Source organism: Chaetomium fimeti, assembly GCF_033439085.1.
Source record: "Chaetomium fimeti strain CBS 168.71 chromosome Unknown B0H64scaffold_3, whole genome shotgun sequence".
Lineage (NCBI taxonomy): Eukaryota > Fungi > Ascomycota > Sordariomycetes > Sordariales > Chaetomiaceae > Chaetomium > Chaetomium fimeti.
Window position 1 is genome coordinate 3,602,232 of NW_026944331.1, and position 15,963 is coordinate 3,618,194.

Here is a 15,963-nt window from a genome sequence, read left to right on the forward strand (position 1 = left end):
GCTGGTTTGTCCGCCAGGATTGTCTAACCGCATTCCACATACGAGACAGCTTTAAGAACGGTTCCTGCAATTGATCTTGCCATGGTGGACGTCAAGAGACCTCGCTGATCAGCCCCTCTCGGACCGAGAAGGTTGGGTCCGGCTTTGCATTCGTTTGTCTCGACTGCGTCAGATCATCTCTCCCCCTTCTCTTCATACGCTACGTTTTCCTCATTCCGCGCCCTGGTAAGAGTCTGGTGGTGCGTTCTGGGAATTAGCAACCGTGTCCACCGGTCAATCGCCCACAGATCATGCTACCGATCATTCCCTTCCGCCCTCAAATCCGTCGTGAGCGTCATGCATTGAGCTCGCCCGATCCGCCTAGTCCATTGGATTCCGGTTACGGCTCAGATTCTCCAATACCATGGACGAAGCCGTCTGCTAAGGAGAATACGCAGCCCCTGGCAGATTTCCGGAACCACTGCGATGGCAACCAGTCCGACTCGGACGACACGTTTCTAAATAGTGAGCTTGAGAGCCCACTTACAGACTTCCCGTCTGTCCTACTTGCCTCGCCTTCAACATCCCAGGGCACAAGGCATCTCCGCAGGAGGTCAGCCACTCTCCCGCAGCGGGCACCACGCTCTCGCCTAGCCTTGCCGGCTTCGTTCTACTCTCTCCCACGCGCTAAGTTTCCGCAACGGGGCCTTAACAAGGCTTCTCCACGCTATCTCGATCGATTCATTCCCGCAAGAGCCCAGGAAACAACTGCTTCAGAAAGATTCAGAACCGGAAAACCTCCCCAGGAACTAACGACAACCGAGAGGCTTATCCGACATAGCGCGGCCACAGAAGATCCATTCGTCTACCGTCGAAGGGTTGTGACACCTCTGGGACCCGAATCTCGCTCCCGTTCACGTGCCGAAGTGGTTGCTAGCCGGAACGAAGGTTAGTCAAGCGATGTTGTATGCGAGGCCGTATCTGATGCTGACCTTGCTTAGTGGGCAATGTGCTAGGCCCCCTTGACCAAAATAGTATTGATGGAAACGACACGCAGGTTGATACCAACACAGCCTGGACTGTTGGCCTCGGAGGGACCGCAGTTAACAACGGTCGTGGCCAGCTGGTCAGAAGTGGAACGAACGCTCGCCTCTTCCGGACCACATTCCCAACCGCGAAACCGAGAAGCGAGGAGGAGGCCGAGAAGCACAAGGCCCGACTCGCGGCCGCGCTTGGTTTAGACCGCGCAGAGCGAATCCTTGGTGCCAACCTAGCCGGCTACCGCAGCGGCCAGTGCAACAAGCCAGGGTATTTTCCTTCACATTGGAACGGGACGGAGTGGATCAACGACGGACCTATCCCGAAACCCCAGAAGCCACTCGCAAACCGAGCATTGCCCACAGCTCCATTCAAGTGAGTCCTCAGACTCTCACTCGGCCTGGTAGCGCACGCTGATGTTCACAGGGTGCTCGACGCTCCAAATTTGCGAGATGACTTTTACTGCTCTATACTGGCATATTCTCTGACCTCCCGTACGCTAGCAGTTGGCCTCGGAAACCTTCTCTACGGGTGGTCTGAAACTCGGGGGGTGCAGCTGCTCAATGCCGGAACTGATCCTGACTGTTATCTGACCAGCGTGTCATTCTCTTCCGCTGAGGGATGCAAATCCATCTTAGCATTCGGAAGATCCGACAATACACTGGGCTTGCTGTCCTTATATGACGATCCGGATTCCTCTGTCCCACGTTCCCCTCCAAGGCCGCGGTTCGACGTCCTTCAGCCGTCCGCCGTCGCTTGCCTGAGCTGGAAGCCGGTGTGCACGGTCCGACCTTCCAGGAACCATATGACCCCTGGTATTCCCGTCAAAAACGAGGACCTCCTGGTCGGGGACGAAGCCGGACTAATTTACTACTACGCCATCGAGTGGCCAGAGAGATGGGAGGTAGAACGTGACAACTGGCCGGGGGATATGACGTTGCTAGCACGTATCGTGGTCCATTCACAGCAAATATGCGGACTATCGTGGTCGAAAGACGGAAATGCATTTGGCACGGGAGGGAACGACAACGTCTGTTATCTGTTCGAGACCGACAAGGTTCTCGAATCCTACCGCCCAATCCGTGTGCCCAACCAAGTGGACCAAGCTGAACCGTCCACAACGGGTCATGTCCATGGGTTGAGTGAGATATCAGAGGCCGAGACCGAGGTTCAGGTTATGCGGATTTCTTACGACCCGGTCATACACATTGGGCCTGGCGACGAAAAGCACCGGTGGGTTCACGGTGCCGCGGTCAAGGCCATCGCATTTTGTCCCTGGCAAGATAGCCTAGTAGCCACGGGCGGGGGCTCCAACGACAAGTGCATCCACTTCTTCCATACCGGGTCCGGCGCTGCGCTGGCATCTATCTCGGTCTCTGCCCAAGTGACCAGCCTGATCTGGTCCACAACCCGACGCGAGATCGCAGCGACATTCGGCTACGCCCAACCGGACCATCCGGTCCGCATCGCCGTTTTCTCCTGGCCCGAATGCCGCCAGGTGGCTGCCATACCCTGGGCTGGCGAACATCGCGCGCTCTATGCCATCCCGTACCCCTGCGGACCCCATGATGCGAGGCCGCCTGGGAGAGGGGGGCGGCGTGGGAGACATCGTAGGGCGGCGCAGGACCGCAGTCGCACCGCAAAGGAGGGCTGCATTATTGTTGCGTCCAGCGATAAGAGCGTCAAGTTCCACGAAGTCTGGGCAGCAGACAAAAAGGGAACGGCTGGCGTGGCGGGGGTGCTGGGTGGGAGCCCTATCTTGGAGTTCCTAGAGGGGATTGACCGGGACGGGATGGTTATTCGGTAGGTTGTGGGCAAAAGCTCAAGGGGGACGGGGCCAGCATTTTGCCTTTGGGATATGGGGGGGACAAACATTGGTGCACAGCGTTGCCTAACCTAGCTTGAGGAGTTGCTATGATGATGGGAAGAGAGACAGATTCGATGCGATTACATTAATTGAACCGTATTTGTTAGATGTACTCCGCTGTGCATCTCGGTTGATGTTCGGTGGTGCAGTCGTCACTCCTCCTCGCCACACTAAGTAGGTTTTTTGACCCCTGACTCAGGGGTGAAAAAGCTCGGGATTACCTGGCACCAATGCAAAACAAAACAAAAAGAAAACGTGCGACACAAACAAAAGCAATGAACAATGCCCAATAACAGGATTGAACTGTTGACCTTCGCATACCATATACAGGTGGAACCGGTATTAGTACGACGCTCTAACCAGCTGAGCTAATCGGGCTTGTGGATTGTTGATGATACCCTGCGGATGGAGGGTCCATGAGCAGAGAGGAATCGTCGGCGGTGGTCAAATCGCGAACTCAGGGAAATACCGACGGCAGCTGTAAAACCGACAAGCATGTCATTACATTCCGAGAGCTGGGGTTAGGATATAATGTACGTTGGGCTGCTGTGTCGCGCCATATATCAAAAGAAAAGCAAGACCACCAGCTACTCAGCAGTCATCTACCCAAACACCGAAGCCCCCGTAAACGCCATACAATGTGCGAACCCAGCCATAATCGTCAAACAACCAGCCCAGCCAATGTCAGTATACACAGACATCCGTATCCCCCGCCCGTAGGAGCCACCGAACCTTGGCCCCCCGCCAGTGGTCAACGAACCCCTGACACGGCGTCCCAACTCGGCAAAACAAGTCAACCACACCACACACATCCAAGGCAAGGCCCAACACGGGACCTACACCCCCCTCCCCTCCCTCTCCCTTAAGACGCTCACTTCAAAATAACAATCAACAACACCAACACCACAATCAGCACCACAATCGCCGTCAGCTGCCTGCCCTCGCCACTCTCAGCCGCACCGCGCGCGATGCGGCCCAACTGACGGCGCGCGCGGCCCAGCGCCGACGCCTGCCGGTCCACCGCCCGCTCGCTCTCGTCCAGCATCAGCACCTGGTCGTCCAGCTCGTCGCCGATCTGCATCGACAGCTCGCGCTGCCGGGCGATGGACGCGCCCAGCGCGTCCAGCTGCGCGTCCTGCTCGTGCAGGACTTGGGCGTGGTACGCGTGGATCTGCGTGTTGGAGAGGTTTTGGGACGAGATGTGGTCCCGGTAGCCGGCGCTGTCGTCGTCTTCGATGTTGTCGCGGTAGGGGAAGAGGGGGTTGTTGGAGGAGGAGCGGTTGGTTTGGGATTCGAGGTCGGTGGAGGGGGAGGAGAAGCGCACGGCTTTTTTGGGCGCCGGTTTGGTGTCTGCTGGCGGGGGGGTCGGCGGTGATGGCTCGGAGCGCGAGGACTGCGCGTGGGCGAAGTCGGCTGCGAGGGAGGGGTCGTTGGGGTGGGTTAGGGTGGAGGTGCCGTTGGAGGCGTGGCCGCCGAATTGGGAGGTGAGGTCGGTGTATTGTTTGCGGAGGGAGGCGAGGGTGTCGTTGAGGGAGGCGGCTTTGCTGGTGGGTTGTTAGAAGGTGGTTTGGTAGGTAGTTTTGATGCGGGATAGGAGGGGACGTACGATTCATCGCCTGCTTCCTCTAGGCGCAGCTGTTCCTTCTCAAGCGACTCGAGACCTTCGCGGAATTGGTCTAGTGAGCGCGAAATGTGGCCATCTTGTGAGTCTCGGCGGAGGTTGAGCGTCTTTGCGCGCTGCTGCTCGAGAAGCGACAGCTTGATGTGGTCGGCGAGGAGGAGGAGGGCGTTGGGGTTCGACATGGCGCCGGTTGCGCGAGGGTCGGAATGGCGGGCGAATGGTTGAAAAATGCGATGCGCAACGAATTGAGCGGTCGCCGGGACCTGGGGCAGCGACTGATAGACGGGTTACGATGAGCGGCAGCAGCGGATGTGTAACGAGAGCAAATGGCAACCTGGTGTTTCGGTTGGAGTTGGTGGTGCGGCAGTGCGGTTGCAGGTTCACGCCCGGCTAATACCGCAATACACAAGCAGTACTTCGTACGGTACCTTACGCATTACGTAGGCTGAGCGAGGCCCATGCATGCCAAGCAATCCGCCCGGTTCGTGCACCTGAACCCACTCACGCAGCCCCCAATCCTCCAATCCAACTTCAATCACGACACGACTACAGAATAAGCGTCCACCACCGACTTGTGACCATCGCTTTCTTGTAGCCCATCTTTTTTCCATCATTCCGTTCTTTCATATCATCCGATATGGCCGATGCCAGCGGAGCGGTGAGGGATACGATGATGACGGAACCTCCCACTGCTGGCGACGTCGTCTCAGGACAAGATCCAGAACAAAACCGGTTGAATCACCTGACCGAACACACACAACACGCTCAACAACCACAACCAGGACCTTCCACTTCAACTTCTACCACCAGTCCTACCATACCCACCACGGAATCCCCTCTCCCAGAGATTCCAGCTGCTTTCCCCAAGAAACGCCGCGGTCGTCCCCCTGGCCGCCCAAACGCTACTGTACGCGATGCAGACTACGAGGATAACGCCTTGGTACAGGCATGGAACGCCGCCAAAGGAGACCGTGCCATACCGGCTATCTCGATATTCATACGGGATGCTCTGACGGAGCAGTCCCTCGTCCACGACACTCAACGCAACATCTTCCGCATGCCCAGCCGCGAGACTATCCTGTTCGTTCAGGGCTGGATTACAGCCAAGCACATCGCCTCGCAGAGACCAAGTTATGTCAACGGGTTGTTGATCCACTCACGAGGCCAAGACTCCGCGGTAGCATGTGCTCAGTGCGCCGAGAAGCGGTCCAAATATGCCCTAGGGCCTTTTCTGAGCTGTCGTGTGCTGCCGGGAAGCTATCACAATAGCTGTTCGAATTGCAAGTGGTTCGACAACACAGCGAGCTGCTCTTTGTACACGGGCCCGAAGCCAAACCGGAAACGAAAGGCCAAGGCGCAGCTTCCGCCGCCGCCAACAGAGGGTGTAGGGCCAACTTCCAATGGCGATGGGATGAATGGCAACCCTCACATCCCTTCTGCGACGGGAGGCCAAGGGGGTGTTGCGCCCGGATCACAGCCACAGCCCCACCCTCAACTCCAACCAGAGGCGGATATGGCTCCTATCCAGACAACCCATTCACAATCCCACACCGAAATAAGCGGCTCCGAGCTACTCGAAGCGCCCAGCCAACCGGATTCCCTAACCGACTCGCACTACGGATTACGCAAACCCGGCCACGACGACGACGCCGAATCAGCGGACGGCGATTCAGAGTAAGTACATGCTGATACCGCTGTATCCATCCGGCATGCTAATTCCGTCTGCAGCTTCGTAGCTGTCCAGTTGGCAGCCCAACTGTTGCCAGAACTCCAACGGTCCGGTCCGTAGATGGGATGGAAAGGGCGTCAAAACCGGCCGCGTTCAAACCACCATCCCGTCTACGGGAATTGTTATCAGTAGTTGTATTTTAATTGTTTATCCACGGCACCTGGTATGTAGGTAGTTAGTCGCTGTATCGATTTCCGGTGTTTTCAGTCTCATACAAGCCCACACTTGCACTGGCCTGTTAATTTGAAAGCTTGATTGCTGTGAATGATATAAAATCCTAAATCTAACAGTAGTATATAATAGCTGACAACAAGTATCGACCGATGGCTGTAGCTTTGGAATGTCGGAAAAACAACTCAAAAATATTGCCCTCTTGGACCGGATTGACACGCCGGGAAAAACGAAAGAGAAAAGGAGTTAGCTAGGCATCAACCGAGGTCGACCGCACCCGCCCGACGACAGCGTGAACAGGTTGGAATGAGGGGCTCGGTGTAAGGATAATTGTTTCAACCGGAACAGAACTTGTCCACGACCACTTCCACTGCCACTTCCACTTGTGGAGAACGATGCTACGCAAGGCAATTTTGTCATCGTGATTTGACCATTTGCACATTGAAAATGGTGCCAACACAGTTGTCTCCTGACATGTGTGTCAAAGAGGACGATGCCTGTTGGTTGGGAACACAAACCTCAGATGACCACGGGAGGCAACAGTGGCGTGGGCAGTAGCTTAGAGCTTTGTTGTTAATAACTCGACTGGCTTCTGCCACCCAATGCTTTTAGTACAAAAGCCCCTGTTATCACCGTTGAGTTCGACTTCTTCTGCGCTTCCACACTCCGGGTTCTGGCTCGTTTGTTGGGTACGCAATTGTTGGAAACATGCCCCCTGAGACACGCCGAGAGGATGTAGACTCGTCACTTGATAAACAAGTGCGGGTTGATGGCTGGAGCGAAGATAAAATCATGGCTCAGGTCAGGCAGTGGGTGAGTCTCCTGGTTTCCAGGACCATTCCAAAATAGCGCCGGGATCATCCCGCTAACCGTTGAACCAGTATGGATATGGGGACGGCATCACAATGATCTGGGCAAAGGAGGAACCAATCCATCCGAAAGCTGTCGTCATGAGCTTCCCGGCTGAGAGGAATGACCGCACAGTACCCTCTGTTCAACTCGGTATGGCCTCGAGAAGTCCCGAAGTAAAGGGGGTTTGGGGACAGGAATGGCTCTTCGGGGGCCGGGATGGCGCGTGGATTTTAACCCAGGGGGAGGAGAGCATGGCATGGATTGGCACGCTGGTTGCGACGCCGCCAGAGCCACCGACATCGAAAAACCAGACATCACCAGTGGCTGCGACAGAAAAGAAGGAGGGAAGAAGTAGGCGCGCCAACTGATGTTGTTAGCGGGCTCTCGAAAGTAACCATTCGGATATCTAGAGTATTGTCTGCGCAAGCATGGATGTAAATGGCCCGGAGCTGTCTATACTCGCACTAAATGGAAAACTCCAGATTGGGGGCGTTGGTATTAATCCTGAGCATTAATTTGACATGATTATTGTTTCAAAAGGATCCGGTGTGGGATATATGCCTAGGTAGTATTTGATGTATGTAAGGACCGACTAGTATGATACACTGCTTAACCCCTTGGTTCTCATCTCCAGTCCGGCCTCATCTCCGTCCCTGCCCCATCTCTGACACTGCTTCACCTCCACCACCAAGCCGGGCCTAGCACTCAGGGGTAGTACACATTGAAGGTGTCCACCGGCGCGCCTCCCAACTTGATACCACCACCTGGGATATACACTCCGCCACCGAGGGCAGCCGCGTAAGTGCCGTGCCTCGGCACCTCCATCTTGCCCAGCTTCTCCCACGTATCCGTCTTCGTATCGTACGCCTCAACCTGGTCAAAAACACCCTCGCTGCCCTCCACCGGGTTGCCCTCCCCACCAAAAACATACACCTTCCCGCCCACCGCGCCAGCACACACCCCGCCCCTCGCAGTCGGCATGCGCCCCTCCTTCGTCACCCAGCCCTCCTCGACCCGCCCAAAATCCAGCGCAAACACCTCCCCCCTCACATTCAACTGCCCCTGATCCCTCCCCCCCAACACATACATCACCCCATCCACCACCACCACCCCGGCATGGTCCCTCCGCCCCGGCAACGGCGCCACCGCCCCCTCCGCAACCCACTCCCCCGCCCTCGTATCAAACACACTCACCACATCCACACTCTCCTGAATGCCCGCCCCCTCCACCAACGGCAACTGCGTCATCCCGCCAGCCAGATAAACCCTCCCCGTCGCCTCATCCACCCCGACCGCCGCACTCCCCCGCGCCACGCCCGGCAGCTCCGGCAACTCACTCCACCCCTGGCTATCAAAATCATAAACCCAACTGCGCCCCGTGCCGCGCCAGATGCCGTCGGCCCCTTCGTCGTCCAGGCCGCCGAGCAGGTAGATGCGGCCCGCGACGGCGGCGGCGTTGGGGTGGTTGAGGGGGACGGGGAGGGGCGGCAGGGGGGTGGGGTGCCAGGTGTTGGTGAGGGTGTTGTAGAGTTGCAGGAGGGGGGTTGTGGCGTAGAGGGAGGGGGTGGGGGTCGGCACGATGCCGCCGAGGATGGCGAGGTGGGTGGTGTTTAGGGCGAGGGTGGTGTCTATAGCAGGGGGGTTAGGTGGGGGGTGTTTTTCTTGTTTGCCGGGGCGGGGGGTGGTTGTTGTTTGGGGGATGGTTTGGGGGATGGTGGTGGTGATACGTACGCTCTTGACGCGGGTTGATGGGGATGGGCGCGAGGGTCTTCCAGTGAGGGCGGTGAGGGCCGCAGGGCTTGCCGGAGACGAGGGCGCTTTGGAGGCCGGCCAGGAGGCCGAGGGTTTGGGCGGTGAACTTCATGGTGTTTGTGGAATGGAGTGCAGTGTGGAAAATTGTTGTAGTGATGTCTGGTGGTGTTGAGATGGCTGGATACCCAAGTGAAGGTGGCGCTGAGACATAGGGTATTATATACTCATCACAAGATCATCACATAAGTTGTCTACTTCATGGTTGTCACATTGTGCCTAGATGGATTATTTGCCAAATTCGATCTCCTGTCTATGATCCGATGCCGTGCGGATCGATCGGACGGTTTGGTTGGCCGTGTCCCAGAGCACTGCCGTATGCATGTCAGCCTTCTATTCGTCCTCGTTTGGTTTGGTGAGCATTGGCGTTGGCGCGGCGGATGGAATCTCATCCGAACCAGGGGCCACTACGCGCGTCCTTAGTCATTGAACAGAGGATGGGCACGGTAGAATTGGCCCGAAGGATCGATTCCCTTAAAATTTAGTGCACTGCCGGCGCCCGGCGGTGAGAACGCCGACTTACCGACTACCGACATCCGTGGCGCAGCACTAAGTCCGACTGTCCGAGCGATCATTGTAGGGTGGCACGGTGGTTTTATCGCATGGCTTGCGTCAGATGAACCGTGATTGGTTTCCAGAAGCCTCAATAGGTAGTATCTCCTATCCAACGACAGCCTAGATATTTTCAAATTTCCAATGTCTCAACAGTCCGGTATCGAAGAAGAACCCCGACACAATGTCTAACTCGGCTACCCGCCTCCTTAGTCCACCTTTCCGTTCTTCAGCGCGCCCCCTTTCGCCCGCCCACCTCCCACCGTCGGGTTCCTCGCCAGCTTGTTTTCTCCGTTGTTGATCAGAAACGTCGCCAGCAGGATCTCGTCGTCGCTCTTGACCTTGACATCCGGGATGCCGTAAAAGTTGGCCTCAATAGCCTCGTACCCGATGCTCATCTCAAAATACCCACGGTAAAACAAGTCCTGCCACTGCAGCTCGGGATTCTTGCTAACAAGCCACTGGGAGAGCGGGTTCGCCAGGAGTTTGGGCAGGGCGCCTATCGGGCTGGAGCTCGACACGGCGGTGCCCGCCAGCTCGACGCCGAACGCACCCTCGCCGGTCGTCTCGTCGTAGTCCCGCTTCCCGAGCCAGGCCAGGTCCGACACCCACGCGGCATGCGAGTCGCCCGACAGCATCACCGTGTTGTTGATCTTGCCGTCCGCCAGGTGCTGGTACACCCTGTCCCGGTTGGCGAGATAGCCGTCCCACTGGTCGCGGTTGAACGGCTGGTCCCCCAGAATGCCCAGCGTCATCCTGCTGAAGATGACCTGGTTCCCGACGACGCGCCACGCGGCGCCCCGTTCCGAGGACTGCGTCAGCTGGTCGTAGAACCACTCCTCCTGCTTGAAGCCCATGATGGTCCTGTTCTGCAGATCCACCAGCTTCTCCACCTCCTGGCTGTTCCCGCCGATGCCCGCCAGGCCGTTCAGCACGGTCAGGTCGCGGTCGTACTGGCGGGTGTCGAGCATGACCAAGTCCAACAGGGTGCCGAGCGAGAAGCTGCGCCAGATGCGCAGGCTGTCGTCCATGTCGGCCTGGCGGAGGGGCATCCACTCAAAGTAGGCGCGGACGGCGGCCTGCTTGCGGGCGCGGAAGACGGCGCCGTCCGAGTTGCTGGAGCCGTTGCGCCACGCGTTGTTGGCCACCTCGTGGTCGTCCCACACGGGGATCCAGGCGAACTTGGCGTGCGACGCGAGCAGGTCCGCGTCGGTGCGGTACGACCCCAGCCGCGTCCGGTAGTCGAACAGCGTGTAGATCTCGCGGTCCGGCTGCGGGTTACGGTCTTCGAGGGACGAGTCCGGTCGGTACTCGTAGATGTAGTCCCCGAGATGTAGAACATAGTCGACGGAGTCTTTGTGCACCGGGTTGGCGTAGGCGTTGAAGTAGCCCTCAGCTGTGTCATGTTAGGGGTTGGGTATATGGGAAGGGAGTGTAAGGTGACGTACGGTAGTTGCTGCAGGAGTAAACGGCCAGGTTGATATTCCTATCGACCTTCTGGGTCTTGGCGGGGATGGTCTTGGTCCGGCCGAGCGGGCTGACCTTGTCCGAGTCGCAGACGTTGAATTGGTAGTAATAGGTGGTGAAAGGTTGGAGACCGCTGGCTTCGAACTGCAAGGTATTAGCAGGTCGCCCCCCTCCTCCCCCAAGGCAGCGTGTTGAGACTCACCTTCACCGTGTAGTCCACATCACTGCTCGTGAAAGCTCTTCCCTGGTCAACAACATTGGCGAGAGGCAGGTCCGTGACAATCTTGAACTCAACACAGGCGGCCTTGGTAGACGGCTGAGCACCCTCCGAGTCATCATAGATCGGGACCACACCGTCGGGTACTAGATCCGAGGCGACACTCTCAGTCGTCGGGGACAGGCGCGTCCACAAGATGACCGAGTCCGCATAGGGGTCACCGGATGCAACGCCATGGGTGAAGTTCACTTCTGCCGCTGTGTAAACATCACCGGTTTGCCGCTTGGATACATGAGAGAGAGGAACGGCTAGGCTCGGATGGCGCCGCGAGGGACTGCTGTAAGCGAGGTTCCTCTCGAACGAGGCCTCGACGATCAAGGCGGCGACCAGGGCGCCGAGACTCAAACGGTGCAACATGGCCGAGAACTGAGGTCTGGTCTGGACCGTCTAGTCGTGGAGGTTGAGAACTTGAGGACCGTGAACTATGCCTGAGCAGCCCGATGGGCGCCCCGACCCCTGGATCCTCTCCCATCTTTAAAAAGATCAGGCCGTCGCTAACCAGGCCTCGGGATTCAAAGCTTACAGTTCCGCGGCCGCCGGCGTTGCTGTCGTGCCATGGAAGAGTGACATGGGCGAATGCACGTGGGGCTGCCTCAAGCCAATCCGGAGTCGCGAATTCGCAACATGTTCTGCGATCGGCGTTCGTTTTCGTTTTCGAACCGGGGGCCACTGGGCACATGCAGATGATGCAGGCTCGTTTGCTGCGGGCATTGCCGAGTACCACTTAACAAAGTTGTCCTCGGTCAAGAATCGTTGAGGTCATCCAAGCGAGCGGCTGCCCATTTCGGACCAACTCCAAAAAGCCGGGCGATGAGAAGAAATACTCCATGGCACGATTTGTTGGGCACTGAGCCGGGTGGGGGACGACAATGGACAGTTTGTTCAATGTTGTGTGGTTCGTTATTCGAATGCCATGCAAAATGGCTTCAGGCGTGCAGAGGGGAGAAACAAAAGGGAATGGGCGACCCCGGAATCGAACCGGGGTTTCTTCGGGTTCGGTGGAAGACCACAACGAAACGTCCTGACCACTAGACTAGTCACCCTTTGGTGCATATTTCGGGCGAGTTTGAGGTCTAAGACAGTGGTCCTGCATTGGAGGCAGCGGGGTAATTCCCCCACCAAAACGCGTCGCGTCTCTGTAACAGGCGCGATCTCGAGATCTCTCATCAAAAAAAGAAGGGGAAAAATGGACAAAAGTCGGACGCCCGCAACCCATCGGCAGCCATCATCCCATTTTCTAATTGACATATGTCCCCTCCTGAATGACTCGACAGAGCTCACATCACCCGCACTGCACTCCAACTGCGAGTCCCTTCCTTAACAAAAACAAGCGCACAAAACTCCCGTCTCCAGACTAACCCCAAGACACCGCAAGACCCAAGTAACCAACCAAATCCCAACCCAGCAAAGCACAGTCCAAAACCCCCATCACCACTCCCAAACCCACCCCTCCATCTCCCCCCTTCCCGTCGGCAACTCCCCCCCATCCCCCACCACCCTCTTGACCCCATCACCACTCCCACTCCCACTCCCACCACTCCCACTCCCACTCCCACTCCCACCACTCCCACCACCACCACCAAAGTGACCAAACCGCACCGCCCTCCTCCCAGGCCGCAACACCCGCCCCAGCGCCACCACCAACACCACAACCATCCTCTCGCCAAACGCCCCGCCCGCCGCCGGGCACTTGTGCGGCTTGACCGAGAACGGCACATATGCCTCGCGCTGTGCTGGTGTCAGTGTGTCGGTGTTGAAGCGCGCTGGTTGGAATAGCCCTGTGTCGCGTCCCCAGATTTGGGGGTGGCGGTGCAGGGTGGAGATGTCCGCTGCGACGGGGAGAGGGGCGTGGGTGGTGGTTGGGGAGGATGTGGAGGATGTGGGAGATGTGGTGGTCGAGGAGGATGTGTTGAGGGTGGTGATGGTGGCGGTGGAAGAGGTTGGGGTGGTGGGCACGGCGGCGCGGTAGAGGTGTTTGTTGGAGGGGTAGAGGCGCAGGCCTTCCTGTGAAAGGGGGGGTTGGTTAGTGGTGGGAGATGGGTGGTGAAAAGGGGGAGGGGAAGTACCTTGGCGAGCTTGAGGGCCTCCTTCTCGCGGGCTGGGTCGCCTAGGCAGCTAGGCACGTCGGCTGTTCGCTGGGCGGCGTCCGGGTAGGCGGCGGGCTGATGGTGGTAGGCTGTGACGAAGGTCAGCAGAACCACGCGCCAGAGAGTTTCGTACTGCGGCATGAGGAGGCCGAGGACCTCGGCCGGGGATAGCGCGGTCTGTTCGGAGCCCTGGGTTGAGGAGGTGATGTTCAGCGAGGCGATGGCCGAGTTGAGGATCTCGGATGGCGTGACGTCGGTGGGGTGGCTCTTGGAGCGTAGCCACTGCTTGTTGATCTCGGCGGTGATGGTGGTCAGGTCGGACCGGAGGACGGTGGCCGCATCGATGCCGAAGCTGTCGAAGAGGGCCACAGTGAGGACCATACAGCGGACGGATTCGGCAAGAGGCAGACTTTGGTTCACGGCCCTTTCGACTTCGGCCTCGAGGAAGGTTTTGGCGATGCCGTAGAGCTCCTCCCAATTGCGCCCCCTCTTATTCAACACCCGAGAGGCTGTCTTGAGGAAGGTTTGGTGGACTGAGACAGAGGTGGTTGTCAGGGAATTATCGATGCCGAACGCCACTTTCAGACGATGGTTTTCCGTGGCGCGCAGATGGAGGCGTTTTTGCAGATCAACTTGCAGGTCCGGGGCGTAGTGGAAACTGGCCACATCTAACTGCTCACGTACCCATCTCTGGACTCGCGAGGCCCGCCATTTGCGGAAGCAGAGAAGCAGGATCAGACACACATGAGCCACAAGCGCCAACATGGTGCCAAACAACATAGGTGATGCCATGCGCGCAGTTGACTTGAATCGGTATCAGGGAAGTTCAGTGTGGTTGCGCTCCGGAGAACGGAGAAGACGGGCAATGATCCCCATCCCCTGGTTGACTTTATATGCCTTCCATCTTCTTTGCTTCCTTCAACCCTCCAACTTCTAGAATGAGCCATGGAGATGGCGACACGATTCGATGCGGTTCACTGCATTGTAGGCCTCTCCCTTTCCGAACTGCCCGCGGTATTGGCTGGTGGCCCATCGGTTCGTTTGTTATGGTTGGACTCACAGTCGATCTTGGCTCTCATTAGTCGGCCTTTCAGTGTGGGTGCGACATACCTGTGTTTGCTTTTGGCGAGATTACCGGCAAGTTGTGAACTTGAGATACGTCTAGAATATTCGTGGTTTTTGGCCAGCATGTTTAAGTTAGGCAACAAAGGCTCAGTCCATCATCATGCCTTTCAAGGCATGTGAATGATTTCCGGAATGGCATTGGGGCAGTTCGGGGAAAGAACCCGAGCAAACGGAGAGTGCAGGGATGCTCTGCACAGCGGCCCCTGGCTGCTCGGCATTCTGCAGTATCGAGCGGGAAGTGAACGTACTGGGCATAGTAGATCTGACATCTCACTCCAGCTTCTGGCAACTTTGCATATTTTGGGAACGCAATGCGCGGGCCGTCGCAGGGGCCCGAGGGCTGCTTGGCGGCGAGATATTCCTCGAAAGAACAGGAAACAAGACTTGTGTGCAGTCGTTAAACTGGAGCGGTTCATTCTCTTGCATGGCACGGAATCGTGGTTTGGGCTGAACAAACGCGTCTGAGAATGGAGCCACGACCCAGCCTCCTACCCCTTATCTGCCCAGTAAGGAGCATGCGAGAGTCGTGCCAACACCGGAAATTCCATAGCTTCCGATAGGCTTACCTATCTGCATGTTTCAAAGGATGCAGTCGACACAAGGAGTTGGGCAGTGATGGCAAGGTAGCAAGCTTTAGGTTCTCATTCATATCATAGTTGAAGCTCCTGCCGATTTTGGATGCGTTTACTTTCCAGGCACACACACAAAGTGATTTCCTTTTCCCTGCTCTCGATTTCCGTTGGTCTTTCTCGGCTTCTAAAGTTTTAGCCGCGTTCCCTGTTTATGACACTTCAATTAATGGTGGTTGTTGAGATGGACCGTGACAGTCTTGAGGAAGAGCAAAGACCTTTCGGTTGAGTCGAGTTGGGCTTGACGTTTTGGAGGCCTGCAGTCGACAAAAGGGTAAAATAATGGGCTGCCGAGGTGGAAACTGCATTCTATACCAGCCAAGACCCAAGCACATGGTTTATTGTCAACATGACTTAGGGTAATTATGGATAGAGGGGCTGGGAAGGGGGTGTTGCTGAAGACAAGGTCCGGTTTTTGTCGATTCCGAGACTTCATATCGATCATACAATGGGAAGGGGACAGACTTGTCGACGACAGCAGCGCCGCCAAAATTGTGGCCCCATGTAGGACCGCGATACTTGCGCGGAACGGGAAGCGAGCTGCGGACGTTGTATGTACAAGCGTTGAGCGAAACCGAGGCTGGTTGTAACGCCACTTTCAGCAGGCTCCAGCAGGTCCCAGCATGCATCGGAGAAGACGACATCGTGTCTGCCTCTAAAGCCCCGGTAAGAGGAAGTGGCGAAGCCGTTGTTGGCGGATTGCTCGAATCCAGTATCGCTCCAGCGCATGTTCTCGTGAGGCTTCAGAGGTCGCAGCGAA

At 57.2% G+C, this 15,963-nt stretch overlaps 5 protein-coding genes and 2 non-coding genes across 7 annotated transcripts; 2 read left to right on the plus strand and 5 right to left on the minus strand.

The window, feature by feature from the left end:
- Positions 1-290: 290 nt before the first annotated feature.
- On the plus strand, positions 291-2,824 carry B0H64DRAFT_321123 (WD40 repeat-like protein; the record flags this gene model as incomplete). Its single annotated transcript, XM_062800493.1, has 3 exons — positions 291-927; positions 981-1,392; positions 1,444-2,824. 3 exons carry the CDS (start codon positions 291-293, stop codon positions 2,822-2,824), a joined length of 2,430 nt encoding a protein of 809 aa, XP_062661294.1.
- Positions 2,825-3,167: 343 nt separating this feature from the next.
- B0H64DRAFT_t59 lies at positions 3,168-3,262 on the minus strand. The gene has a single exon. It is a non-coding gene; the product is annotated as a tRNA-Ile (tRNA).
- A 417-nt stretch (positions 3,263-3,679) lies between these two features.
- On the minus strand, positions 3,680-4,888 carry B0H64DRAFT_131575 (uncharacterized protein). Its single transcript, XM_062798131.1, has 2 exons — positions 4,491-4,888; positions 3,680-4,428 (listed from the first exon to the last, which is right to left on the minus strand). Exons 1-2 carry the CDS (start codon positions 4,685-4,687, stop codon positions 3,756-3,758), a joined length of 870 nt encoding a protein of 289 aa, XP_062661295.1. The 5' UTR covers positions 4,688-4,888; the 3' UTR covers positions 3,680-3,755.
- Positions 4,889-5,178: 290 nt separating this feature from the next.
- On the plus strand, positions 5,179-6,409 carry B0H64DRAFT_416715 (uncharacterized protein; the record flags this gene model as incomplete). Its single annotated transcript, XM_062805188.1, has 2 exons — positions 5,179-6,179; positions 6,250-6,409. 2 exons carry the CDS (start codon positions 5,179-5,181, stop codon positions 6,407-6,409), a joined length of 1,161 nt encoding a protein of 386 aa, XP_062661296.1.
- A 1,398-nt stretch (positions 6,410-7,807) lies between these two features.
- On the minus strand, positions 7,808-9,121 carry B0H64DRAFT_473845 (uncharacterized protein; the record flags this gene model as incomplete). Its single annotated transcript, XM_062808016.1, has 2 exons — positions 7,808-8,885; positions 8,989-9,121. The coding sequence occupies 2 exons, from the start codon at positions 9,119-9,121 to the stop codon at positions 7,963-7,965; spliced, it is 1,056 nt and encodes a 351-aa protein (XP_062661297.1). The 3' UTR covers positions 7,808-7,962.
- Positions 9,122-9,827: 706 nt separating this feature from the next.
- On the minus strand, positions 9,828-14,214 carry B0H64DRAFT_416716 (PhoD-like phosphatase-domain-containing protein; the record flags this gene model as incomplete). The annotated part of the gene is made up of 7 exons (XM_062805189.1): positions 9,828-11,014; positions 11,067-11,160; positions 11,288-11,735; positions 11,886-12,100; positions 12,857-12,926; positions 12,984-13,366; positions 13,429-14,214. The coding sequence occupies 7 exons, from the start codon at positions 14,212-14,214 to the stop codon at positions 9,828-9,830; spliced, it is 3,183 nt and encodes a 1,060-aa protein (XP_062661298.1).
- Positions 12,321-12,405, minus strand: B0H64DRAFT_t58. Its single transcript has one exon. It is a non-coding gene; the product is annotated as a tRNA-His (tRNA).
- Positions 14,215-15,963: the final 1,749 nt, after the last annotated feature.

Coding starts and splice junctions, on each gene's coding strand:
- B0H64DRAFT_131575 (XM_062798131.1), bottom strand. CDS start 4,687: ATGTCGAACCCCAACGCCCTCCTCCTCCTCGCCGACCACATCAAGCTG. Junction 4,429..4,490: donor GAGGAAGCAGGCGATGAATC/GTACGTCCCCTC, acceptor ACAACCCACCAG/CAAAGCCGCCTCCCTCAACG.